Source organism: Mustela putorius, unplaced genomic scaffold, assembly GCF_011764305.1.
Source record: "Mustela putorius furo isolate JIRA1106 unplaced genomic scaffold, ASM1176430v1.1 tig00003845_pilon_pilon_pilon, whole genome shotgun sequence".
Taxonomy (NCBI): Eukaryota; Metazoa; Chordata; class Mammalia; order Carnivora; family Mustelidae; genus Mustela; species Mustela putorius.
The window spans coordinates 74,658,923-74,685,254 of NW_025421998.1; the positions used below are offsets into that span (position 1 = coordinate 74,658,923).

General features: G+C 42.2%; 1 protein-coding gene across 5 annotated transcripts in view; it reads right to left on the reverse strand.

Moving 5' to 3' along the window:
* The window catches only part of CTTNBP2 (cortactin binding protein 2), a 150,255-nt gene that overhangs the window by 38,012 nt on the left and 85,911 nt on the right, over positions 1-26,332 (reverse strand). For all 5 annotated transcript variants that reach the window (XR_006601388.1, XM_013050944.2, XM_004741903.2 and 2 more), the window contains 6 exons: positions 24,036-24,186; positions 20,088-20,342; positions 9,933-10,050; positions 6,613-6,888; positions 3,947-4,042; positions 2,192-2,271 (listed from right to left, as the gene is read on the reverse strand). Coding sequence is in view for 4 of the 5 variants with exons in the window: in XM_013050944.2 (XP_012906398.1) it covers positions 2,192-2,271; positions 3,947-4,042; positions 6,613-6,888; positions 9,933-10,050; positions 20,088-20,342; positions 24,036-24,186 (976 nt within the window). In the remaining variant the exon portion in view is untranslated. The remainder of the gene's footprint in view (positions 1-2,191; positions 2,272-3,946; positions 4,043-6,612; positions 6,889-9,932; positions 10,051-20,087; positions 20,343-24,035; positions 24,187-26,332) is intronic.

Below are 26,332 nucleotides of genomic sequence, written 5' to 3' on the forward strand. Positions count from 1 at the left end.
TGTGCTTTGTTTTCATTTATACTTGCATACTTTCCTATATACTTCTCTACTGACTGGCCATGTCATTACAGATGCATTTATTCATCTGTTTCTTATTTGTCTTCCCTCACTAAAATGTAAGCTCCATGAGGTCAGGGAATGCATCTTACACAATGGTATATTCTAAGTTTCTAAAACACCATCTGCATTTAGAAGGCTCTTCATAAATACTTGTCAAACAACTGAATTAAATAACCAAACAGGATACAAAAATGTGTTAACACATTATCTGTCTCATTAGAAGGGGTTATAATCTCACATGAAGATGAAACATTCACAACCACAGTATTTATTATATTATGGCCTGAGTCACTTTAAATTATGAAGTGATTGCTAAAATGCATGATAAATATTTACTATCTTCATCCAGGGGTTAATTGTTGAATTTTAAAAAGCCCTTTGTGTACACTCATTAAGCTGAGAACAGAACAACTAGTTAGTCTCTAATTAGTTTGTTGGTCTTTGGTGGTCCCCATGTCTTGTGCATTAGGAGGCACACATAGAAGTGTACTTGGAATATTCTGGATATAATGTACTAATAGACATTTCATTTAACAGACCTACTCCAGTCAAGCCTAATGTGCAGCTGTAATTTGTTTCATCATCTATTTTGTCATCTGAGAATATGAAAATCCCTAAGCCAGAACCTTGCCTCGTACAGAGAAGCTGAGAAGGGAGAAGGGAGAGAAGAAAGTGGTTCTAGGAGCTCATTCTACTGGGAGCCTAGGCTCACATTCCTGAAAACCAACAGGTCACACAACTTCAACTTTCACTAAGGCACAGGAAGAAGACAGCCCTCCTTCCCCTCCAGAGTAAGCCTCAGGCTTCCTTTGGAGCCACAGGGAGAGAGGAACACATGACAAAGAAAAAATGAAAGTCTCAGATTCACAAGATCCCACCTCTTCTGAATTGTACCATTGTGGCTACTTCTACAAAGGTCAGTCCCAGATACCAACTGAGAGTTAATGGAAACAATTTTTGTAAAGGGCCTAGGCAAATCCATTTATTTAAAAAAGCTTTCCAAACTAAGGCAACAAGCAAAATGAATGTTTGTTAAAGTTTTATACTTTCAATATTAGTTTTAGATTAGATAGAGATCACACAGAGACACCACGTGTCACAGGGACTGGGCAGTCCTAGCTGAATCACTCACTAGCCTTGTGGCCCTGAGCACAGTATGTGACCTCTGCTTTGATTTCCTCATCCATAAAATGGATGACGCTATCGACCTCATAGGGATGTTTTGAGGAATAAGTAAGACAAGTACAAGCATCTGGAATACGGTCTCACACATAGTAAGGACTAGACAAACACAAAGCATTATGGTTATTCACGGTCTAGAATTTGCTACTCTCCTGATAAACATATTCTTCTTCCCTTTAATAACAGAACTAGTTTTAGCTGGGTGCATGCTGCCCAGCAAAAGACCCCATAACCCAACAAGGTGTGAACCTCTGTCTCAATTCTGGTTCGTGGGCTATGGGTAGAAATGGTGTGTGGGACTCCTCAGAAAGGAAGAGTCTTGCCTTCCAGGCTCTCTTCCCTCAGGCTAGAACCTGGTGACTCTCTTTGGCCAAACCCACATATGTAACACCCCAGGTCAGAGTGGCTGGGTGAGGGAGAAGGTGCTGACACCGTGCTGGGGTCACCCTGCCCCACGTTCCCCAGCAGGCTCTTTCACCTGCTGAGATTTTTCTGTTTGAAAAAATAAACTTCTATACTGCTTAAACTATAACCGTTTGGTTTCTGTTGAAGTGGCCAAATCAACATTAACTAATGCCAGCATATTTAACTTAGTTTTAAATTATAAAAGTTTACAGTAAAGCATCTATAACCATTCTCTTTCATATTGATAACCAGTGACTTGATGTCAAGTTCATGTTGGGGAAAGACAGTCTCCTCCTGCTGCAACTGTAACACATCACAGGTAATAGGTATAGGTAGTCGGCAGTGAGCACATGGATGACTGGGACAGAAAACCAGAATTAAGTGACCAGCAGTCTTATAGGGAAAGGGCTGCTGGGGAAGGTCACAGAGTTAGGGCACAGGGTGAGTGGGGGCTCACACTCCTTCAAACATGAAAATGAGCCAACCAGTATATGCCAGCATCAGAGATGGGAGTCTAAGATTCCACTTGGCGGCATCCACCTACCAGCCTGAGGTAGTTCTGTAGCATCTGAAGAGGGATCATTGATGTGTAAGTCACACTGCTGAGGCAGCCTTCTTGAGGACCTAGAAGAAAACAATACATAGAAGGAAAATTGGTTCTTTTTTTTTTTTTTTTTTTGGAGAAGTAGAGAGAGAGAGAGAGAAAGGAGGGGGAGAGGGAGAGAGAGACAGAAAATCTCAAACAGCCTCCACACCCAGTGTGAGCCCAACATGGGGCTCGATCCCACAACCCCAAGATCATGACCAGAGCCCAAACCAAGAGCCAGACGCTGAATCAATGGAGCCACCCAGGCACCCCGGTTCTTCCTTACTAAATATAAATGATCAAAATACAATAATGTTTGCTTGTTTGTTGAATTATGTAGGCAGAGCTGACACCTGGCCAACAGGTCCCTCTGTCTCTTTACCACTGTGAAAACACTGTCACACGTTGAACTGGCTGGTGAATGACCCCTGCTCCTGGCCTCTCCAGAGCTCCCCAGCTGCCCTCCCTTCCCCTGAGAAGCCCCCTCATCTCCTGTCAACCGCAGCCAGGGCCGGAGGTCCTAGCTCAAATACTATGGCTGGTAACTACTCTATCACTGGTTTCAATATCTTCTTATTTACAAGCAAGTGTTATCAGAGGCAATCCCAACCCTCTGAAAGTTCTAGACCGGGACAGCATGAACACAGCTCTGCGGGTTATCCTTTACGTTCTTGCCCAAACTATCTCCTTCATTTCCCTCCCAAGTTCTGCTGCCCTCTCGATACAGTGCTTGAGCCTGAAGGAATCTCCCGGTATAGTCTCACTTTTTTTTTTTTCTCACTTCAGTACGTAGTTCATACAATGGAATCCAACTTTATTAGTGGGAACTTTACTAACTGAACTTTTAAAGACTCCATTCTCCACTGTGGGCAATATATGATGAAATCCCTTTTAGAGTTAAGGGCTGAGAAATTGAGGATTCTTGTAACACGGGTTATCCGACGTTAGACAAGGAAATTAATCTTTCTGAGCCTAATTTCTTCGTTAATAAAATGAGGGTAAACAGAAATATGTATCTCCTTAGGTTGTTATAAGGATGAAATGAACTTACACTTGCAGTGTGCTGTAAACCACAGGGCCTAGCACATAACAGGTGCTCACTGAACATGACCTCGTACGATTATAATCATCGTATGAATCATACAGTGGACCTGACAGTAATGGAAGGCATTTCTTTTTACCACATTCTCTGTCACTCTCTTAGCACCTTAGGTTTAACCTCTGGTTTGCTCTTAGTGAGAGAGGGAGCAGAATCTCAGCGGGGCACCTGGGTGGTTCAGTTGGTTAAGCATCCAACTCTTGATTTCGGCCAAGGTCATGATCTCAGGGTCAGGGTCCTGAGATCCAGTGCCATGGCAGGATCCCCCACTCAGCAGGGAGTATGCTTGCCCCCCTCTCCCTCTGTTCCTCCCACTCTCTCCTTTCCCAACTCTCTCTCTTAAACAAATAAAATCTTGAAAAAAAAAAAAAAAAAAAAGGAATTGCAGCAATCAATGATCAGGATGAATATCACCACAGGTGTGAGAAACATGGCTTTCTTTCTTCTCCTTAATCAAATGTTTCAAAAAACATCTAATGACTTAGCAGAGGGAGTCATACATGCATTGCTAGAGAATGCAGGGCAGAAACATGCTGATGTAAGAACCAGCACTGCGAGACAATCATGAAGCCAAACCCTGGTGTCCACATTCCCCCAGTCTGGACCATCCTTACCTGATAAAAACACAGTGACTTGCTCTGCTTTATTTTTCTTCATAAAGTCCCATGGGGACTGAGAGAAGCTCTGACCTGTTGACCATGGCACATTTCCTAGTTCGAAAAAATGAAACAAAATGTCAAAGAAGCTTAAAAGTAATTTTTCTTATAAGGGGCAACGTGCAATCTGTGTGAGAACCCTAACGAATCCAGAGCTTCAACTGTCAAAGCCATGCACAGAATAGGTCAAGGGTCACAGGGGTGAACTCCCAAACACGTCTATCGAAGGTCAAAAGAAGGGCCCTCCACCTACAGGCTTCTCCAGGCCTGTCTTCCGGAGTAAGGGAGAAAACTGGGGAGCAAAAATACAACTAAATACTTCTACAGTTAAGTTTTCAGGAACAAAGCTGATGATGACTTTTCACGACCCTTGCTGTACCTGCGTCACAAGGTCCAAGCAGTCTGGATGAGGTAACAGGTCCTTTCTGATCTACTCCCTTCCCAACCAACTTTTAGATTCCAGAAAAAAAAAGTAACTTCAGGAGCTGAGAATATAGCAAGCCACCCCATGGTCTGGGTCCTCTGCTCACTCTTGCTCAGAAAAGGTCCCACCTCATAGGGGTCGGGCTCTAGGAAGGGATGCGTAGGAGGTACATGTTCCATTCCTTCCCTTCCGCAGATCTTAAATCCTTAAATATTCCTACCATGTATGCATGCCCTACCTATAACTCACTGGGGTCCCTTTAACCTACTTGGGTTATCAATAGAGTCAAGTCACTTATATATATACACATTATTAACTCTTACCATAGTTGCTAACTTTCAAGCAGCTACAGTCAGACGCTATGCTAAGCCCTTTACCCACAGAAGAACTCTATCATCTTTAGATCTGAAACCACCAGGGCTCCCCACTTGTCAGTGACAAGCATGAACAATGGAACCATGAGGCCTTATTTTCCACTGCTCACAGAGCTAAATCTCTCTGATGGCGGTAAATATCCATTTGCTTACGCTTGTTTCCAGATTAGCTGCAAGAGGGCTGATGATGAAAGGCCATTTTCTTCCAAACAAGTCTGTGCTCACTTCATTTATTAGACCTCTGGGCATAACCACACCTTGAATAACAGTTCATTGTGTGGGCAAAATGGGTTACTGAGAATCATTTATGACATATTGTCCTGATGTAATTACTTAACTACACAGTAATTCTTCTGTAACAATTATTTTAATGATTTTGCCATAGATTCATAAAATTAAGTTGCCATGAATAATCTGCCTCAAAAACTACTGAAACACATTTTTTTAATAAAGATTTTACTTATTTATTTGACAGAGATCACAAGTAGGCAGAGAGGCAGGCAGAGAGAGAGAGGGAAGCAGGCTCCTTGCTGAGCAGAGAGCCTGATGCATGGCTCGATCCCAGGAGTCTGGGATCATGACCTGAGCTGAAGACAGAGGCTTAACCCACTGAGCCACCCGGGTGCCCCTGAAATATATGTATTTTTAAAGTGACTTAGCATACATAAGTTAACAGAATAAAACACTTTCTGATCTAATAAGCGAATATATTAAAAGCATGGCGAAAATCACACTTTTTCTCAACCTTGACTATTCTTTTGCAACTTACTGCTGAAAATATGCAGCTCTTCCTACCAGAGATTTGAATCCTGCCTGTTTTACTTCTTTGCTCTGTGATCTCAGATGGGTCATCTTGTAACTAATTTACTTATTTGTAAAATGAGCCTGTTTTAAGGACTTGTTGAGGTGCTGTGTATACAGCTCCCAACACAGTTCTGAAATAATGGCAGGTTCCCCAAAGATGCTAGTTCTGCTGGCTCAACATGAAACACAATAACCAGGGACTTTTAGAGAGCACTTACTATGCTCAGCAGAAAACAAATCTTACCCCCTTTTTATTTTTCTAAATATTTTATTTATTTTAGAGAGTGGGGGAGAGAGAGCAAGGGAGCAGGGGGATGAGCAGAGGGAAGCACGGGGAGGGAGAAAGAATCCCAAACAGACTCCGTGCTGAGCGCAGAGCCCAATGTGGGGCTTGATCTCACAACCCTGAGATCATGACCTGAGCTGAAACCAAGAGTTAGTCGCTTAAGCGACTGAGCCACCCAGAAGCCCCAACAAATCTTATCTTTTTAAGTTTTTTGGAGACTGCTTCATAGTGCCTATCAAACAGAAATAACCAGTTATCACCATGACTCATCCCATGTGGGAGCTCTGATTATATCTTCAATAGAGAGTGCTTCTTCCAACTCTAGATGTCACAGGGCTCCTGTCCCAGAGGTTGGCTGTTACTACACTACGAGCATCCCCAGCACAGCCCAAGTACAAATCTGGAGCTGCGTTCAGAGCTCGTCCATCGGTCCGCAGCTGCAATGTGGTTAGCTTCTTGCATTTATCAGAATAGCAAGTGCAATCACAAAGCCTCATCAAGGCCTTTCTTGTTCTTTACTCGAAGTATTATTGGAAGCATAAAAGCATTTTTTATACTCACAAGGCAACATTATATAATGGCTGCATTGTGAATACCCAAGTTTCTCGGCACCAGCAGCTGTCACAAGTGAGCTGTGAATGTATTTAGTCAATGAACTAAGTATCAGGTTATGGAGCCCATAAACATACATAAGCCCAGAAATGTAACTTTCTCTTCATCACAGGATGGCTGGTACCTAGCATGACGGATCGCACACTGCTCGTACTGAGGCCAATGCAGGAGTCGGTGGTGTTATTAAATGTCCCATCTTCCAGACTCCGCCATCCATCAGATGAGATTGCTTGGAAATGATTTGTCAGAGCTTGACTCACTGCTTTTGAAAAATCTTCCCATGATGTCTGTTTGCGGATATTTAAAGCACATATTGTGTTTTCGCATTCAAAGTCATCTGAACCATAGTTGCCTGGTGGACTCTCACCCCCTGAAATCCTTACAGGTATTTTAAGAGCATCTGTTGGAAGAACAGAAGAATTAGGGGGGGAAAACCTTGATAGGAAAACCCAGCAAAACTCTAATATAAAAGAGGCAGATACAAACATTTCAAAAACAAAGCAAAGGTTAACTATAATATTTCTTGAGATACAATTAGCTGAGTGTTCTTCTACTGCAGTAAACTGGGGTCTCCCAAACTCCACAGTTTCTTTGGACCCATGTTATTTGTTTATTGTTCCTTGTATCTTTGGCCTTTTGTAGTTCATTGGCAAGACTCTAAAAAAACAAAACAAACAAACAAACAAACAAACAAAACTGGGAAAACAGGAGTGTTCTCTTGACCCTGAATTCCCTACATTGCCCTTTCTCCCCACCTTCATTGATATCATCATGAATCAGGCAGGTCACTGTTGTTGCAGTGGCAGGTCACGGACAGTGGCTTCACACTCCTGCAGACCTCGGTCTGAGCCGCAGGGCCAGCCTCCTCCCAGCCACGTGCACTTGGTAAATTACCTTCATCTCCCTAGATCCCAGTTCCTTCTACAAAATGTTAGGACTTTGCTGTTAAATTGTTATAAAGACAAAAGGAACTCATGTTTGAAATGAATTTGACACCCTGTCAGTTACATGGTAAATGCTAGTGAGGATTTAATATATAGTAAACAGTGCAGGAGAAGCTTCTTAAGTCATCGTTCCAATCTCTCTGTGACACCAGCTGACTGAGGCCCCACCAAGGTGGGCAGTCTCCAACGCAATTCCATTCTCATGAACTGAATTATGCGCTCACCAAGGGTCACTTGTGTTTATTCTCTAATCTTTTTATGTCTATTGAACTCATTACTATAATTGGTAAATTAAATATTCCATAAACTGATGAAATGACTTCCTGGTCCTATAAAAATGAAGTTGGACACTTTAGAGATCACGGAACAGAGGAGGTATTTTAAAAAGTCATCTAATGGGGTATAGAGGAGACAACTACATAAAATTAGAAAAAAAAATCTTTAGACAGATAGTGCTTTTAGTTTGTTTTATAAGTATGTTTAAGTCCTCAAACACTAGAGATCATAGATGAGACATGATAGAGGTGGTTTTCCGGTAAGAATATGTGGAACTTTAGTCAGAAAAACCATACTAAAGACCTTCACCTGAAAATTAATGAAAGAAGTATCTGCAGGATTAAAATCAAAATATAATGTTAAAAAGTTTATTTTTATGATTCTCTCCTTAAATTGTTTTTTTCTCTTAACCAACTACTAGATTATTTTTCCAACTATCACTAATTCTCAGTTCTCACCTTGTCAACAGCTTCTGACACAACTGACCCCTCCCTGTTCTCTGATCCACTCCCACAGGATTCTCTCCTGCCTCAACGGTCAGTCTGTAATGGTCCCTCCACTCTGCTGGTCCCTCCACATTTTCCAGATTTCTTAACCATAGTGTTCCAAGGCTCCTTCCTAGTACTTTTTCTGTGTGTGTTCACTTCCTTAGTGATCTCATCCAGTCCCATGACTTTAAATACCATCTATAAACTGCAGACTCTCAGATTTACGTATCCAACTCATACTCATCTCCGGAATCCCTGCTGACTTGGCATCTCCACACAGATCCCAAACAGATATCTCAGATTCATACTTCTAAACCGGAACTCCTGAACTTCGTTAGCAAAATCTGCTCTAGCCACAGCCCTCCTGTTGACAGGTGATGGCCACTCCACCCTGCCAGTCGTTGAGGCTGAATCACTGGGGGTGATACATGAAGACCCCCACCCCTCTGTCATACTTCAGATTCAGTCCCTCTGGAAGTTCTGGGGCTCTACCTTCAGCTGCATCCAGAACCCAACCACTTCTCACCACCTCATCCGTGACAATCCTAGACTGAGCTGTCACTGTGGTCTCTTGCTGCAACACATCAAGGGCCCAACAAGTCTCCCTGACTTCAGTCCTGGGACTTCCTACAAGTATTCTCAACAAAGCAGCCACAGAAACTATGAAAATGTACAGTGGATCCCGTCACTCGGAAGCTCAGACATTGAAAGGGTTATCTTACCATGGCCTACAGATTCCAACCACATCAGGCCACCCCCCATCCCATCTTATAACTTCTCTGCCCTCGCTCATTCCAACCCAGCACTCTGCCTTCTTTACGGCTCCTCAGACACAACAGGTCTGTGTCTGCTTGAGGGCTTCTGTCCACTTGATGATGTCCTGCCCGGAAAGCTCTTACCTGAGAGGTCTACGTAGCTGCTCTGCTCACCTCCTTCAATGGTTGCTTCAATGTCTTACCAGTAAGGTGACTTTGACCATCACTTTAAAAACTGAAACCCATCCTCACACTCCCAATCCTCCTGAGTCTTTTCCACAGCACAAGTTACCGTCTCAGATACCATGCAATAAATTATGTTTATTGTTCGTTTTCTGTCTCAGTGTTAGAATGTAAGCTGACATATTGATACAGCTGACTGACTGGGTAGATTGAATGATAATCTTGATAGGAGAAGTTGTAATATTTTCTCTGATCTGAAACTCCATATTCCATAAACCCACAAGTGAACCTTTTAGAACACGGGCTGAGGAACATATTCTTAGAGCTGGAAGAGGCCCAAAAGTGCATCAATTAACTTCATAGGCAGGTCAGCAAGCAAGCATCGAGAGGTAACTCTCTTACATTTATATGATCAGCTAACGGCAAAGTACCCAGCCATGATTCTTCATACCCTATTTGTCTCATGTCTTAGAGAGACAAAGTCTAAGTCCAGAAGAAAAGAGCAATAATTATTTCAACACTATCTGAGGTCATTAAAATACAAAGAAGACCTAGCATTTCTTGAATAGCAACTAATTCTCTAAAAAGTCATTCTGCATGGAAAATATAATTACCACATTGATAATCAATAAAATAGAATTATCACATTGGTAATCAATAAAATGTTTTTGTAGTTGTTAGGGCTCAAAGAAAGCCAAGAAGCGAAAGAGCAAACCGTAGCTGTGTGAGCATCCTCCCGTGGTGCCAGCAGCCCCAGCAGGGGGAGGAAGGGTGAACAAAGCTGCGAATGGCACTCACTCAGATTCTCCAGCAGGTGCTTGCAGTCATCAGTGGCGACATCGTGCGCGGTCCGATTGCACTTATCTCTCCTTTCTGGCTCAAGCCCTCTGTGCTTACACAAGATTTCTAGGCAGTCCTGTAAAGGCAAAGGCTCTATTACCTCACATCCAAATGAATAAACTCAAATGAAAAATTCAAGGGAAAAGTCATTTGCCTGGAACGAAGAATTCAGAAATTCTTAGCTAGAAATTGTATTTCAATTCCAGCAACCCAAATACATTCATCTAAACACCGGCTCAAAATGGAAAGCAAGGAGGGCTTCATTCAAATGTGATCACAGGACCACAACATTGCTCCACAGAACAGCCTTTCTCAAGAGGAAAAAAAGCTTACTAATCACTCATGTTGCGGAGTGAAATTAAGAAGGAAATTGACTTCAGCAGGCAGTATCCTTTTATGGTAATTTGACAATATAAAGCAAACAGACTTTTGCTACAACTGGTGCTCTGGGCTATTTTCTGGACGAACTGTTTTCCTGGTCACGTAAGTGCAGGGTTCCAATTTTAACAATTCTGAGTCCCCGCCACAAGCACATTTATATTTGTGATCTTACGCTGTCCTATTTTTATTTGAAAAATATAAACACCATGCTGAGTTTTTAGAAAAAATTTCCCAATAGATACTGAAGAGATGTGTCCTCTCTTTCTCAGCTCTGTCTTCTATGTTGCTTCAGTAAATCCCCACCAAAAGGTGTCAGGAACCTATGATATGGAACCTCTAAATTCTCCAAGACTTTTCATAACCAAGTAGAAGTAAGACAATATATGTGCAAACGTTTTCAAGTAAGTAATTGCATGATAGGATAGAGCATCACGATATTGGCCAAGGACCTCTGCTATACCAACTTTGAATACTTGATGACTTGTTTACTGATTTCCCACCAGAATAAGCACAGAACTGAATAGACCAGAAACCATAAAAAGGAACTAACAATTAAACAAGCAACATCCTTTCCATCTCTCCCTTAAACACACACACACACACATACACACACACACACGGCTTCTCAATCACCCAGCTCTTCTCTTTCCCCCACAGATAACTACTGTGATGATTCCTAGTAACAGTTGCTGGTTTACCCATTTATCAACTTTATATAAGTGAATCATACTGAAATTTCACTTTCATATTTGGCCTCTTTTCATTCAACATAATGTCCATAAAATTCATCCCCATGTTGAAGCTAATCATAATTTCTTCTTTTTTTTTTTTAAAAAAAAAGTACTGTGTGGTCTTCCATGTGTGGTTTTGTAAATACATCATCACTTACTTATCTATTCTCTTGTTAATGGACATCGGGATTTACTATGAATGTGCCAGTACACATCCTTTGATGGACACATGTACACATTTCTGTTGGATGTTGTGTTCAGAGCTGACCTGCTGGGTTGCAGCTAAGCATATGTTGTTCTAGGTCAGTATATACTGCAAAGAGCTTTCTAGAAGTGGCTATACCAATTTCCACTCCCACCAGGAGTACATGAGTTCCAGTTGCTTCATATTGCCCTCCAAAACAGACTTTAATATGTGCGTTCATAAAGAAGTACAGGAAACCCCTAAGGGTCAAAAAGAAAGTAAGTAAGCAAAAACCACCCAATTAAATGAAATCTGAACAGGAAGCCAGTGCTGGTGTGAGGGCCAAGCGGATGTAGGGAATCTTTTCAGATGCTGCGGGGATGAGAGACGAGGTCTTCAGAGCCCCAAAATGGAGGAGCTGAACCAGAGGTTTGCCTGAAAAGGGAACTGGCTGGAACACTGGTTTCTCACTGCCCTTGCTCAGATTGGAGGGATCTCCTCTAACAACTATAATCAAAGTCTGTTTGCTTTTGTAGATAGGTCTGGGGTTCAAATTCAGAAACTCTCTAAGCCAAGAAATAAACTGAAAACAAAGTCAAATATATAAATAACAGTTCTTATCCAACTGTTTTGACTAATTGGTATAATACCAATAAATGCATTAGATAGTAGATAAGAACTTCAGAAACGCTGATTTAGAAATGAACACTAATGGGGAACTAACCAGAATGCAATTGAACACTAAACTCAGTGAATTCCCAAAGAAGAGATAAAAATAATACTTTCATTATGCAAGTTAATACTTGCAGCAAAAGCAGAAAAGCCAAAACAGACCTGGATCCTAATTCTGCCAATGTAAATGATTTTATCTATGACATTTGCTAAATCATTTAACATTTTTGTTTCAGTTTCCTTATCTTTGTTTAAGTATCTGTACTTTCAGAGTTGTTATGTGACTTAAAAGATGCATTAAAAGGGGCACCTGGGAGGCTAAGTGGGTTAAAGCCTCTGCCTTCGGCTCAAGTCATGATCTTGGGGTCCTGGGATCAGCCCTGCATCAGGTACTCTGCTCAGCAGGAAGCCTGTTTCCCCGCCTACTTGTGATCTCTCTGTCAAATAAATAAATAAAATCTTGAAGAAAAAAAAAAAAAAAGATGCATTAAAAGTTCATTCTCAGCATGTACTAAACTCTCAATATTTATTAGCTGTTATTATCATAATCAACATAATCACCAATTAGAAAATAGCCCAAATATTCAATTAGTTGGTGAGGAATTATAGCACATCGACCAATGTCAATGATCTCAATATAATTCTAGGTGATGTTACTTCAAATTAGAAACAGAAATGATAAAAGATCCAACCCAAATCTGCAAGATTCTTTCACCTCTGACCTTCAAAGTATACAATTTTTATTATTCTCAGGTAGGTCAGTGGGCAATAATATAAGCAAAGACTTTCTCTATAAGGAAGCAAGCAATGTCGGTCCCAGGAGGCTAGCAGGGTGACGTGTATCCATGCTACAAGTGTGAATTCCACACCATGCCAGGCTCCAAGGGGAAGAGGAAGAAGGTGAAAACCTCCACCCAACTGACACCAACAAGCATGGCGACAGCTATCTGAGTGCCCACTAAGTGCCAGGCACAGTTCTAACACTTTACAAGTGTTCAGCGCTCATGAACCCCCACAACTTTAAGAGATATTAAGCACTCTGCCAGGTCCTGCTAGAACTGAGGGTGTGATGATGAGCAAGACCATAGTCCTGCTTCTCAGGGAGGAATGTGAAGTGTAGTAGAGACACGGGCAAAATGCACTCAAGTGATGGCCAAAGTTGCACTAGGTGGAAGAGGAAGGAAAGGTGGAGAAAGGAACCTAAGTTCTCTCCTTTATGGGTAGGATATGTGAAGAGGGTAAACGCCGTGATGCCAGTCCCTGCTTCTGGAAATGTATGTTCAACATGGGTGTCCAGCCAGGGTGTCCAACCCAAGTGACACAAAGCAAGAGATCTGGACGAGTGGGTTTAAACCAAAGTCCTATTCACCGTGCTCCAGATACATTTGCTGCAACAGAGACTTGAAAAGCAGAGGTTTTAAGCTTAAGCTTTCATTTCCACTCACATTCCACTCACCAGAACTTAGGTAGGTGACTTTATTAGCTGCCAAGGAGTCTAGAGAATGTGATCTTTACATTGGGTAGTCATGGGCCCAGAACTCTGCAGAATCCATTACTACAGAGGAAGCAGGGAAGAGATGTTGAAGGTCAGAGACACACCTCTGCCATGGTCCTTTAAGGAGAGCTGAAAAGCAAGGTAGAAGGGCCAGGGAGACTAAGTAGAAACCCCAAGTCCAAGGAGCTAGATATAAGATCAAGAGCAGGTCAGCAAGCTGAGAGTCTAAAACTGGGCAGAGGGAGAGAGAATGAAAGCAGTCCACAAATGCACAGGGTGAACACCCCAGGGGTGTGGGTGTGCCCACGGACTTGCAGCGCAGGGAGATGGAGGCTGTTAAGATGAGAAATAATGGCATAAGCAACAGGGTAGATTTAGGGGGGAATGGCCAAAGACAAAGACAGCTGGAGTTGGCTGTGAAGTTCTAAGGTCGGCATGGAGATAAGTTTTCTGCAGGCATGAGGATATATTCAGGAAGCAAAGTGCCATGATAAGTTTGATTCTGAAAAGCAACTGGTACGTTTGGAAGGTGTCCTGAAGGAAGATGAAACGAAGGAGCTCAGTTAGGAAGAAGAGCAGTAACAGTCCACTCGCTCATCAGTTCGGCAAACAGCACTCGCAGGCCAGAGACTCTGCTGGACACGGCACATACAAAAGTGGAAAAGTGATCTTTTTTGGAGGAGATGGAGAGAGAGACAGGCATGCAAACAATTATAGTAGAAGCACTCTAAGTGAAGTGTGGAGAGGTGCCCTGGGAACACCTCACTTCTGGAAGCCAAGACTTAAGCTGTTTTCCAGGCAAGGAAGGGTCAGGAGAGGAGAAGAGGCCATTTGAGGTAATGGGAACAGCAGACACAAAGACAGGGAGGGGGGAGCGAGCACAGGGTGTTGGCGCAGCAGCCAGCAGTGCCTGCTTAGAGCACAGAAAGCGTTAGGGGAGGAGACAGGAAGTGGGCCTATGGAGGTAAACTGAGCCCAGAGCAGGAAGGGACTTGTCTGTCACCATGTAGGCCTGGCACTTATCCTAGACATGACAGACCCCTGGAAAGATGCTAAGCAGGGAAATTACATGACCAAGTTCCCCGGTCTGCAAGGCCCCTCTCATGGCGGGCTGAGGGGGCGGAGAGACCGCAGATGAAGAGCCTGGCAGAACCTGCAGGAATCCAGACAGCAGATGAGGAGGGCTCCCCAGGGGCAGTGCCCACGGGATATGGAGGAGGCAACATAGCCAAACTCTGTATGCGAAGGAATAAAATCTAGAGTTATACCAATCATTTGAATGCGTTAAGTCAGGAAGATGGAGCAAGTAAACACAAATGCCCGGTGATGGTACTGGATTCAGAAGGAACAAGAGATGCAGCAGACTGGCCAACGGGCACAAACACAGGGGCCCGAGGACGCAGCCAGGTAGAGCTCTCTGATGGAAGCCAAAGTGAATATGATCGTCAATGGGGTTACCATGTAATTCCCCAACTGGTCCACTTTTAAGAGTACAAAGGGGGAAACTGTTAATTACACTGGGGTGACAGGCATAAAGAATGGCTCTATGGGTAAAGGAATTTTGCTGCTCTAGTTTTCAAGGAGATGCCCTATGAACTGTGGCCCTCCTGAATAGTACGTTCTTGGATAGAGTCAGGAAATGGCTAAGTAAAGCTACAGATAACATTTTGGAATCTCTATAGGTTGTACACTGGGGATCAGTAAGATCAGGCAAGGGAAAAAGGACAGAGTGCAAGGAGGAAAAAGATCAAAACCCAGATCCATGAAAGGTGTTAGCGGAAAACAAGGAGAGTCCATGTCTTGGGTGAGGAGTGCCGCAGGACTCTGGTTGGCTAAGATGAGATCAGAATCCTTTAGGATTCTGTCTGTTAATCCCTGCTGCTCAAATTAAGCGAGGATGCAATGCTCTGCATTGAATATTCTGGAATAATAGCTTTCCCTTTGTTTATTAATGCTGAGTTAGTCTGGCCTTTTCAAAAACAACTTCATAAAAGTTAAGGGGGGAAAAAAAAGAAATAATCATGGAGAATCTAAAACACAAAACAGATTCCCAAGAACAGATTTCTCCGTATCATGATCAACCTCTTTGCAAAGAGTTGGTCCAACCTCACAGGTATCTTATCCTTCTCCTCTCCCAGCCAATTCCACATGACAAGAAGTTGAGCGACTCCCATCATCTTATTCTCTGCAGTTACGATCCAGGGAGAGGAAATCTCAATCTTGGGTCCCCCTGTGGGCCTATACTTGAGACACATACCCTCATCAGACCACCTAGTCGGGGTGGAGGCCACTGTGCCAGAGGACGAGACTGCCACTCCCTGGCTACAAGATAATTATGTATCAGGGAGACCACAGTCCTAACACAATGCAAGAACGGCCTCAAGATGGTTACAAGAGGGCCACCTCCCGATCAGGGGGCAGTAAGCCTGCCCAGAGATGACTGCCAGGACGCTGGAAAGAAACGTCTGGAAGACGGGTAAAAAAGGCAGGTGTGGAGACTGAGGTTTGGGATGCATTACTGCAGAAGCCACAGTTCAAGCTGAAAGATTGGATAAACTCTTAAAAAACAGGACAGCCAGTTGCAAATGGGGCGTGGGAGTTGCTATGATTAAACAAAAAAGAAAAGCCAGAAAAACAAAGAGAAAGCCTGGTCCCTGAAATAGGAGGCGAAGTGAGGATAAGGCAAGGTCTGAAAGCAGAGGAGGGAGTCTGCATGAAATAATCAACACGTTAACCCAGAGAGACTGCGTAAGAGCCTGAGTGAGAGGAAGCCACCAGCTTTGGTCATAGCACATAAACTGGAATTACAGTCTAGTCCTGCAGCCAAAAACACCCACAGCCCTCCGAAATAAAGACTGTCTTTGTACGAGAGCTGCAACAACAGAGATATCAAATTCAGAAAATCTCCCTAATGCTTCTACTGCACTCACCTGGCATGTCAGGGGTCTCATGATTCAACGGGGTTTCACTAAGAAACTCTTCTTCCTATTCACACTGTGATGAAAACAAAGGTTTGCCCTCGATGATAAGTCACAGGCCGGCTTTAGAGAGAGGCACTCCTTTTCCCAAACACTAACTGGTGACTTGCGTACTGGGTTGTGTCCTGGGAGAAAGACCAAGACTCAAGTGGGAGAAGCAGATTTGGGAATCTGATCTTCCATGCACTGATCTTGGGGAATTTGCTACACTTTTCTCTGAGACTTGATTTTTCATTTTTCATCTTCATGAGAAGGTTGGTCTCAATAAGCTATATACCTTCGAGCTCTGAGATCACAATTTTTTATTGAAAAACACATGGAAACAAGTAATGATGTATCGCAGTCTTATGTAGGTCGGACAAAGAGATGCTGCTGGGCAGAGAAGAAACACTCATTTTTTTTTTTTTTTAAGCTCGGCTTGTGGTCAGGGTAGAATTTTTCACCCAGAAAACGATTAACTCAGGATTATAAAAATTTTTTTTCCCCTAGAAAATTAGTCTGAGGAACTTAGTTGTAAATGGTTTAGCTCTCTGGAGAACTATGTCAGCCAGGATATGAACCCTGTATTAGGCAAATGACGCAGAACTTTCCAGTACCCTTGACTAGGAAGGAAGGCAGCATGGTACAGGGTGAAGATAATGAAATCAGGCAATCTGGGCTTCATTCCCAACTTCTCTCTATTATTCCCTCCAGGGTTTAAATGTCCTAATCATTAAATGAAGAGGCTAGCCTGGAAGATAAAGTATTCATTCTGGGCCTTAAAAAAAAAAAATCTATTATTTTAATCTATGATTTTAATCAGCAGTGCCAAAGCTGTCAGTCATGATCACTTTTAAAAATCTCTCTTTTCTTGTCCAAAATTTATCTTATGCTTCTTGAACAAGATACAGGGAGAGTCATTTTCTATGAGAGAAAGTGGTTGTATTTCCCTTTACTCAACAATGACAGAGCATCTATGTGGGCCCAGGGCCTGAGGATCCATGAAGATACCATCCCCTTGATTACAAAAAGGCACCAGGGGGGCACCTGGGTGGCTCAGTGGGTTAAGCCTCTGCCTTCGGCTCAGGTCACGATCCCAGGGTCCTGGAATCAAGTTCCGCATCAGGCTCTCTGCTTAGCAGGACGCCCGCTTCCTCCTCTCTCTCTGCCTGCCTCTCGGCCTACTTGTGATCTCTGTCTGTCAAATAAATAAATAACATCTTTAAGAAAGGGACCCCTGGGTGGCTCAGTTGGTTAAGCAGCTGCCTTCAGCTCAGGTCATGATCCCAGCATCCTGGGATCAAGTCCTGCGATCGGGCTCCTTGCTCAGCAGGGAGCCTGCTTCTCCCTCTGCCTCTGCCTCTACCTGCCATTCTGTTTGCCTGTGTTCTCACTCGCACTCTCTCTCTCTGACAAATAAATAAATTAAAAAAAAAAAAAAGTTTAAGAAAAAAAAAAGGCACCAGGACCAAGAAGGAGTTCATAATTAAGTTCATAATCATAATTGCTAAGCAGCAACACAAGTGCCCTACACTGCAGGGTAACCCACCTTGGCAGCGCTTTCTCTTCTGCAGAGCATGAGACGCTCAGCAGCTGAACAGTCTAGATCAGTGATGCTTCTTTTGTTTATTTTTTTAATTTATTTTTATTTTTTTAATTTTTTGGCCTCCAGGTTGAGTGTACACAACCCACTCCTATCAGTAACATCTTGCCTTATACTCAGAGACAGGTTGAAAAGAACTCTTTCAATGTACCATTCTACCACCAAATGAGATTCACAGTCTTAGATTAACCGTACGTTTTCCAGTGTAAGCTTTTCACAGCTCTCACCTCTGTCTCCTAAAAACTTTTAGGTCATACATATTGCATCCCATTCAAAGCAAGACACGTATATCAAGCTCACAAAATTTTTGTACTTTTTTGTTAAAGGGCAAAATGGGAGCAAACTACTAAAAAGCAAAACCTCCACATGTAACTAAATCATGCCTTTTGCTCATTAAAAAAAAAAAAAATGTCCAAAATGAACAGCTTCTGTTCTAGGTCATAATAATAGGAAGTTACCCAACCAAGAGCTCCAAATGCAATTTCTAGCTATTCCCAGATATCTCCATCTGGATGAACACCTCAGCACTTAAATCCAGCATGTCTAAACCCACGTTCCGTCTTCTTGATCACAATGACGCCTCTTCCCTTCTCTTCCTGGGAACGTCACAGCACCCCTTCTTGTCAGCTCCGTCTTCTGCATCCAATCTGTCTGCAACCCGAGGGACACTCCTCGTCTCATTATTTCCGCCACTCTCTCCATCTTTCACCTACTCTATCTTCCTGCCACCCATTTTTTCATAACTCTCAATCTTCTATATGTTATTGCTAAATTAATCATTCAACCTATAGAACTGATTGTTTTGCTCCTTTGTACAAAACATTTCAGTGGCTTTACTCTGACCAGTAAATAAAGTCCCAATTCCTTAAAACGTCACTGACGCCCACGCAGTACTATGAAACCCCCAGTTCTGTCTTACTTCTCACTACCTCTCATCAGCTTAGCCGGTGCTGCTGCCCACCTCCCTCCTTCCGGGCTCTGCTCCTCCTGGGGCCCAATCTCACCTACTTGCCAATCCCAACGAGAAGTGGCGAATGTAACCTACTCTGCAAGGCCAAAATCACTTCCATTGCCTCCTGAAAGGGCCATTTCTGAGCCTAAGATCCCCGTGACTCTGCTCCCTGAAAAAGATACATTCTCTTTTTTCAAAAAATAAAATAAAATTTGCATTTTCATACTGTTCCAACCGCATGTCCATTGCCCTTATTTTAATTTGTTGTGTTCTCTTGTCTACACTTGTCTTGTACCCTGTTCTCTTGCCACTGAACTAGCAGTTAGTTGCTCGTGTGAACAATCCGGGCAGATATCAGCTTACACAGTGCTTGCACTCGGGAGCTTCCTGAAAGTTTTTTATTGCTGAAGTACATTATGGCTAAACTGATCAAAACAGAAAAAAGCACGAGGGAATGGCCTACTATTTCCTTAATAATCAGAATCATTTTCTACTCTAACTGATGAGTGAAATCTTGAGACCACTTATCTACCAGTAAAACAGCCCAGCAAGAGTGTAAGTGAGGTAGTTCAGAGTTGAGAGCAAGTATTTCCATCCTGGCCCTCCCTCTAACCGGTACCATGGCCTTGGTCCATGAATCAAACATTCCAGTTTTCTAAATCAACACCAAACTCCTTCTCCTAATTTTACATAAGATTAAGAAAAAAAAATGTATGAAATTACTCCCACATTTGCTAACAAACTCCAAGTATGATTTTTATAGAAGTCTCAGGGTGACTGGGTGGCTCAATCACTTAAACACAGGATGTCAGCTGGGGTCATGATTTCAGGGACCTGGGATTAAGCCCCACAGGACAGGTGGGAAGTCTGCTTCTCCCTCTCCTTTTGCCTCTTCCCCTGCTTGTGCACGTTCTCTTACTCTCTTTCCTCATAAATAAAAAAAGAAGTCTCCTATACAGGTGACTGTAAGTACTACTGGTCAGGAAAAAGGTCAGTTCATATGGGTAGTTGACTGTCTCCTGCAATGGTATCACTCAATCTCCAATCATTCCACTGAAATACACTGAGTCAATATCAGACAACTGTGTCACTCATCAAATTACAACCAGGTAATGACGCCAGCTGCTAACAGACACACCTTAAAACCTTTTGAAGCAGCAATATGGGCAGCCGTCCAGCCTTCTCTGTCAGCGTGGTTAATGAGGTCTGCAGGAATAACAGGCTTGGATGTGCCTTCAGGACTCTCTTCTCCTTGATCCAAGTCAAAGACACCTGACTCGGGTTCCTCTTCATGCAAAGAGTTTCTCCGAGCTGGTGCTCTATGGTACATAAGAAGCTTGAGGCTGTCCACATTACCAGCATCCACAGCTGCGTGAACTGGTGTCCAGCCATCCTAAAGATAAAATGGCCAGGAAGAAAAGGGTTGATTACAACATTAGTGTTGAGAACAGTCTTATTTAAAGTTCACCTCTCAATGTTCTTGGGCATGAACCAGTGAGCAGGGGAAAGCAGGCATTCCAATCCTGAATATCATTGATGAGCTAAGTCAAGTTCTCAGACCTCTGTCAATTACCGTAATTCCCATTGCTATGACTCATGTTCGCTCTTCTGTAAGAATTTCCACTTAACGGTTAGCCATTTGGAGCTTAATAGTACAAAAAAGAATGAGCTTTAGCATGAAGATTTTTCAATATTTATATCCAAGTACAGTACTATTAGTAATGTACTAAATGAATGCGGCTACAAGCCAGTTTTACATATGAGGCAGAGTCCTAACTGGTGATCTTAAAATTTTATGCCAGTGATTCTTGAAGGAAAAAATCTAGGTAATATGGAAAAGGTGGACATATAGGAAAAGCAAGGCCAATTTCACTTTGTGAAATGTCTACGGACCTCTGTTGAGAGCTCTCTGATTGTGGTTGGAAACAGAAATGCAAGCTTAGAAAATGTTCCAACTAAAATTATTGGGCCCATTCTCTAGAACGTTACTGTGAGGTCTTCATTATCCACTTAGCTTGCTGACAGAGTAAATTCAGACCTCTCTTCTAGGGCAGTGGTTCAAGGGTGGTCACCAGACCAGCAGCAGCAGCAGCACCTGGGAACTTGCTAGAAATGAGGGTTGTTCAGCCCCCACCCAGACCAATTGAATGAAAAACTCTGGAGGGGAGGCCCAGCAATCTGGGACCTCACCAGACCTCTGGGGCATTCAGACATTCAGAAGTTTGACAAGCACTTTTCCAGGGAAAACCTTTCCATCTCTCAAGGGTCTTCCTACCATTCAGGTACCAGTCTTCATTACAGTTTTAAGACTTTCATAAAGAACAGAATTATTTTGTTGATTTGTATTTTTTACTTTATTTTCCTTTTTGGCCAATTTTTTTTCACAGGGTATTTCATATTGCTATATTAAGTATCTTTAAGTGAACGAAAGCACATTTTTAAAAACAAATAACAGGGTAGAAGACAAGGAAAGACAGTAAGCGGTAACAGTGTACATTTAGAGGAGGTCTCTGATCATTTGCTAAAGCTGTCTCTTGATGAAGTGGGTTTTTGTCTGGTTCTATACTTGGCTTATATCCCTGGTTATAACATTAATTGTTGGTTCTCTTTTAGTAAATTATTTAAGAAAATCCACCATCTGATGTAGGTGCTATGGAAAACAGCATGAAGTTTTCTCAAAAAGTTAAAAATAGAACTAACCAATGACCCAGCAATCACACTACTGGATATTTTCCCAAAGAATACAAGAGCACTAATTCATAGTGATGCATGCACCTCTATGTCTATAGCAGCATTGTTTATAATTATCAAGATATGGAAGAAGCCCAAGCATCCACTGATTGATGAATAAAGAAGATGTGAGATATATAATCTATTATATAATGGAATATTATTCAGCCATAAAAAAGAATAATGTTGCCATTTGCAACAAAATGGATGCAACTTGAGAATATAATGCTTAGTGAAGTCAGTCAGTCAGAGAAAGACAAGAACCTTACAATTTCACTCATATGTGTAATTTATGAAAAAAAAAAAAAAACACAGAAGGAAAAAAGTTAAAGAGACAGAAATCAAGAAACAGAGTCTTAATTAACAAATTGATGATTACCAGAGGTTAAATAGTCAATGGGGACTAAGGAGTATACTTGTCATTAAAACAAAAACAAAAACAAAACAAAACCATAAATACAACAGCAATCCAGTATCTAAGGGTGACCTATAAAATAGAAAATGTGCCTTTTTAGCCTGGGAAATTTTAAGGATGTTTCCTATGATGGAAGCATGAGCTTCCATCATGATCCACACTTCACTGAGCTCAGGAATTACCTTATTTTTTGTTTTTGCAGCTTCCCAGAATAATAAAGGTGATGGACGTTCCTTAACTCCCCCAGCCCAGAGAGGGAACCCTCTGAGAAATGCATGTCAGTGTGCACAGGGTTGATCTCCTGGTCTTCAAGTGTTTCACAACAGGTTGATGGAGACAAATTTGGGAAGGCTAACTGAGAAGTTTTAATTCAAATGCATTTGTGCGTGGCTGAACCAGAAGTGTTATCCAAGGACTCTTCCATGCATCGGACTCTAATTGTCTTCACTTTCAAAATCACTGACTTTTTCTGTGCACCTTGTACAGGGGACATCAGCGCTGTGTGGGACGCAGTCAACAGCGATTTGGGGTCCACAGTGGATTTCTGTATATAGTGCTTCCAGTTCTGGGGCAAATTAGACAATGACGCTGAACTCTATGAGGTGCTACACAATCTTACAACAACAAACATCAGTCATAGGGAGAAGAGCGAGCACAGATAACTCTCCTCCGGCAATGGGGCACTACCTTGTCACAAACATCTGACCATCTGTTCACTGCTTACAGTTCCCAGGCACCATACCAACTATGTTATATAGATTACCTCATTTCACTTTAATAACCCTAACCACAGCTACCATTATTAGACTCATTTTGTAGAGGGGTCAACCAAGGCACAGCAAAGTAACATAATTTGCCTAAGCTCACACAGCTTTGTGAAGGGATGGTTTGAGCCTCACAGGTTTGATTTCAGAGCCTAATCTCTCAGCCATTACGCAGTAATTTTAGATCACAGTTATTGCCACCACCGCAACAGGGGATCCTCCTGCAGCTCTTCTATAAAATAGACATTTTGAAAATATATCCAGAATCGGACAATTTACCACCATTTCTACCCCTCAACCTTGATCCAAACCACTATTACTTCTTCCCTGGATTAAAACAACAGATTCCTATGGGTCTCCCTTGCAGCTGCTCTGTCTCACCTACATTTTATTCTCAAGTCTGCAGCCAAAGTGGCTCTTATAAAAATGAGTCAGTTCATGTCCTTGCTCTCTTCAAAACCATCCATCCAAAGGCCTTATTCCAAGTGCTCGCCATGTCCCACGAGACCTTCTATGGCTGCCTCTGGCCACACTGGCCTGCCTGAGGTGCCCTGAGGGTACCAGAGCTCTCCACCTCCGGCCTGGCACACTGCTCCCCACATCTCTTCATGGCCCACACCCTGGCTTCTATTAGGTCTTGGCCCAAATGTCACATTTTCAATGAAGACTTTCTCCACCAACTGAAGGAACTCCCCCACCCAGGCACTCCGATCTTTAAAACATCCAGCCACTATCTGTTTACTTACTTGCCTATGGTCACCCCTCCCGTCCCATGAGGATGTAAGATCCATGAGGACAGAACTGCTTGATTTGCTGCTGCCTCTCCTGTCCCGAGGACAGCTGGTGCTCAGGTAATACTTGTCGAATGATTAAAAACTTACACTTCTATTATCTCCCCTGATTCGGAAAACCGCCAGGATGCAGGTACTCATTTTTCTCTTTTACAGATGAATAATTTGAGATTCAGAGGATAAAGGACTAGTTAGGCTAATGGACAAGGCTTTTCATAGCAGACACTCCAACAGAAGTCAGAGGTCAGACACTGTCCGTATCTGATAGCTTAAAAGCAAAGAAAAACAAAGCAACCTCTATTTTAATATATTTTGTTCTAGCTACAGAGTTGGCAGACAGGGTAAATTATAGGACAAACCCCCAACCCCCCAAAACTGGTACTTACTCTGGTTTTTACACTGCGGTCTGTTCCGGCTTCTAATAAGTGTTTGATACACTCTTTATTTCCATTTTTACAGGCCAGGTATAGAGGTGTCTGTCCTTCATCAGCAGCATGATTAATGTTGGCATTGTATGCAATTAATAATTCTACACACCTAAACACAAGATTACAATTAATCAGACTAAAACCGGTTTGATTTCGGAAGGACCTGACCCAGATATTAAACCAAGGAAATAATGCTAAAGCAATTCTGTATCTTATCATATCAACTGTTTTCACTTATATATGTATCAACTACTGTGGGTCTTATTATATGGATACGGTTTTGTAGCAAGGCTAGAAGATATATTTTAACACAAATTTAATTACGTCTATGGAAATTTAAGACAGCAGCATTGATCAAGTGTTTTGACACTTTTCTGTAACCAACTTGTAAACGTGGAGTACTTGCAATGTATTTAACTAATTGGGATGAATGGCTTAACTGTGAACTTATATATATATGTGACATACATATTATTTGTGGTTCAAAATAGCTGAAACCTTGAAAAAAGTCAGACTGCTGAGTCATTTTGAGATTTTTCACTTGAGGAAATAATTATAAATAGCTCAGACAGCAGGGCACCATGTGCCTCCACTATAAAAGGCAGCAGGGAGGCTGAGCAAAGGGCTGCCTTGGGGAGAACAGACAGCAGAGGCTATCCTGTCTCCTGAAGGGGGGCTATTTACAAGGAAAAAAGATGGCTAAGCAAGACACTCAAGGAGGAAAGAAACAGGTGAATTCAAGACTCTGTGGCATTTGTGCAGAGTGCTTGTAAAATGAGATGCAAATAAGTGGAGAAAAGTAGGTCAAACCATAATCAAATTAAGAAGCAATTTACAACATCTTCATTTTCTCACTTCAGGTATATGCTTTTTTCCTCCCTGACTTTTCTTGAAAACTTTTGGTTTATATATATATTTTTAAAAAGTTTCATATTGATATGTGTTTACATCTCATATATATTTAAACTAATCAATGCCAAGGGTTCTTTTTTTTTTTTTTTAAGATTTTTATTTATTTATTTGACAGACGGAGTTCAGAAGTAGGCAGAGAAGCAGGCAGAGAGAGAGGAGGAAGCAGGCTCCCTGCTGAGCAGAGAGCCCGATGCAGGGCTCGATCCCAGGACCCTGGGATCATGACCTGAGCTGAAGGCAGAGGCCTCAACCCATTGAGCTACCCAGGTGCCCCCAGGGTACTTCTTTTTCTTTTTTTTCTTTTTCAGGCTTCTTCTTTTTGACAAAGCAAGCCATGCCTGCATTCCTAGTACTCTAAGACTTTTCAAGTAAGTGGCACTACTCATTGCTGGGTGACAATAAATGTAAAAGCCTAGGCCTGATGAAGAAATCCCTTCTGGAGGATTCAGGACATAGGCACAGTATCTATGGTCCTCAACAATACACTCACGAGGTCTGCAACAGACACACAGAAAAAAACAGATGCATTTTGAAAAAGATGCATTTTGAATATTTAAAACGCGACAATTAGAATCAATAACATTAGTGTGAACCTTAAAACCTGTATTATAGGAATTATGAAGTATGTTAAGAATATTTCTATCAGATAGCTAATATTAACAAGTCAGGAAATGATAGATGTTGGCAACGATGCAGAGAAAGAGGAACCCTCTTACACTACTGGTGGGAATGCAAGCTGGTGCAGCCACTCTGGGAAAAGTATGGAGGTTCCTCAAAAAGCTGAGAATAGAGTAACCCTACGACCCAGCAATCACACTAGGGATTTACCCCAAAGATACAAATGTGATCTGAAGGGGCAGCTGTTCCCCAGTGTTTACAGCAGCAATGTCCACGATAGCCACATTGCCATTTGCAATGACGAGGATGGAACTAGAGCGTATTATGCTGAATGAAATAAGTCAACCAGAGAAAGACAATTATCATATGATCTCACTCATACGTGAATTTTTTTTTTCCTACGTGAAATATAAGAAAACAGAGGATCGTAGGGGAAGGAAGGAAAAAAGAAAAACAAAACAAGACAAAATCAGAGAGGGAGACCAACTATAAGAGACTGTTAATCATAAGAAACAAACTGAGGGTTGCTGGAAGGGACGTGGGGGGATGGGGTAACTGGGTGATGGGTATTAAGGAGGGCATGTGATGTAATGAGCACTGGGGGTTACGTAAGACTGATGAATCACTGACCTCTACATCTGAATCTCTTAATACATCATATGTTAATTGAATTTAAAGTTTTAAAAAACTTAAAAAAAAAAAAGTTTCTATCAAGACAGTTAGAT